The sequence below is a fragment of the Laccaria bicolor genome, genomic scaffold (assembly GCF_000143565.1).
Source record: "Laccaria bicolor S238N-H82 LACBIscaffold_216 genomic scaffold, whole genome shotgun sequence".
In the NCBI taxonomy this organism is placed as follows: Eukaryota; Fungi; Basidiomycota; class Agaricomycetes; order Agaricales; family Hydnangiaceae; genus Laccaria; species Laccaria bicolor.
The window spans coordinates 10,326-12,205 of record NW_001890074.1 but is presented as its reverse complement, the minus strand read 5'-3'; the positions used below and the strand labels follow the sequence as shown (position 1 = coordinate 12,205).

General features: G+C 38.6%; 3 protein-coding genes across 3 annotated transcripts; 2 read left to right on the top strand and 1 right to left on the bottom strand.

Moving 5' to 3' along the window:
• LACBIDRAFT_302383 (uncharacterized protein) lies at window positions 1-525 on the top strand (the record flags this gene model as incomplete). The annotated part of the gene is made up of 1 exon (XM_001890900.1): window positions 1-525. A coding segment is annotated over one exon (525 nt), but the record flags the coding sequence as incomplete, so codon positions are not given.
• A 3-nt stretch (window positions 526-528) lies between these two features.
• LACBIDRAFT_302382 (uncharacterized protein) lies at window positions 529-1,536 on the top strand (the record flags this gene model as incomplete). The annotated part of the gene is made up of 1 exon (XM_001890899.1): window positions 529-1,536. One exon carries the CDS (start codon window positions 529-531, stop codon window positions 1,534-1,536), a length of 1,008 nt encoding a protein of 335 aa, XP_001890934.1.
• A 140-nt stretch (window positions 1,537-1,676) lies between these two features.
• Window positions 1,677-1,878, bottom strand: LACBIDRAFT_302381 (uncharacterized protein; the record flags this gene model as incomplete). The annotated part of the gene is made up of 2 exons (XM_001890896.1): window positions 1,677-1,801; window positions 1,854-1,878. 2 exons carry the CDS (start codon window positions 1,876-1,878, stop codon window positions 1,677-1,679), a joined length of 150 nt encoding a protein of 49 aa, XP_001890931.1.
• Window positions 1,879-1,880: the final 2 nt, after the last annotated feature.

Here is a 1,880-nt window from a genome sequence, read left to right as displayed (position 1 = left end):
TATGCCTATACCTCCACCTCCTCTCTGCAGAATAGAGGGTGCAACAAATGTTTAAGATGCACTAATCTTAAAGTATGGTGGGGTAATTTTCATGCAACAACAGATGATATTTTATCTAGATCAAATCATCATGGGTGCCGCAGACCTGAGATAGATGGGGAAGACCCTACAAAAGTGAAGCGGAAAGGGTGTCTAAATGCACAAGGCCAATGTAAGGCACGCTTTCCACGTGAGATTGTAGAGGAGACAATGGTTGATCCGCTGAGCGGTGCATTGAAAATAAAGAAGGGTGAAATGTGGCTCAATACATTCACACCTGAGCTAACATATCTTCTTCGCTGCAACACAGATACTACTAGCTTGATGTCAAGTACAGCAATAAAGGCGGTTGTTGGATATATCACTGAATATGTAACAAAAACTGGCTTAAATTCATATACAGCTTTTGATGCTGTTCGTCAAGTGTTTAACAGAAACTCTGAAATGATTGGAGGTAATGATGACAGGCAAAATACTGCTCGTTGATTGATGACAAAAATGGTGAATGCATTAACTGCTAGGATGGAAATAGGAAGTCCTATGGCTTCTCTCTATCTGCTGGGAAACCCTGACCACTATACAAGTCACAAGTTCACTCTTTTCTATTGGAAAAATTTTGTAAGAGAGGCTCGTGATTATATTTACCATCCTATTGCTTATGAGAAGATGTCTTTATATGACTGGATAAGAAAAGCAAAAAAAGAGAAACACACAAAAGAGGAGCAGCAGGAATTCGATGCTCACTATGACAAAAATGAAAATGAAGTTGATGATGAATCAGTTACCGAAGGAGAAGATGAACTCAATTTCTTGGGCAGTGGAGCAACTACATGTGATATAGGAGATGAATTGCTTGGTGAAGATTCTGATGATGAACTTAACTATGAAATTTTTTACGATGACGAACCTGATAGTCAAGAGTTTCTACCTGATCACCCTCAACATTGTACACACAAGGTAGTTGTTTTTGATGAGGAGAATGCTCTTATACCAAATTTTGTTGGCAGAGGCTTACCTCGCCGTGATCAAGGTGACAGAGAATATTACTGTTCTACTATGCTTTCTTTGTTCAAACCTTGGCAAAATGGCAAAGATTTGAAAGTAGAAGATGAGTCTTGGGATGAAGCTTTTTGTGGCTATGCATTTTCAGCAAGACAACTTGAGCTTATGAATAATTTCAATATCAAGTATGAATGTAATGATGCCAGAGATGACTATTCTGCACAGATGAAGAAGAAAGGTGAAAGAGAAGGAATACTAAGCTCATGGGATGACACCGGGGGTGAACTTGATGCTAACTTTCCTGACTTTGGTGAAGATGGTCCATTGGATATTGATGAATCACTGTATATGTTGGGAGACCCCAATAGCATCAATAATCAGAAGCTTCATGAAATGAACAGAATTGAGAATGTGGTTCAAAATGCAGGATGGCTTGATCCATGCATTGGCAATATTGATCCAGTGGATGTAAACTTCAAGCTAGAAGAAGAATGAACTGGATCTCAGTGGAATGTTCTTGTACAGTCGCTAAAGAAACTCTTTCTTGAAACACATTCAAAGAACCTTCCAGCAGCTAAAGCAGATAAAGAAAGAAATGGGACATCACAAAATGAAGTGGTTGTAGATGATATCAGCTACTTGGACAAAAAATTCAAAGCCAAGAAAGAAGAAGAACAGAAAATGATAGATGACATTGCCCAAACATTTAGTTTGAATGAAGAGCAGGAAAGAGCATTCTGAATTGTGGCCAACCATGCAACTATGAAAGAAAGTGAGCAACTTAAAATATATCTGGGAGGTATGGGTGGAACAGGAAAATCTCAGGTTTAAAAGCATTA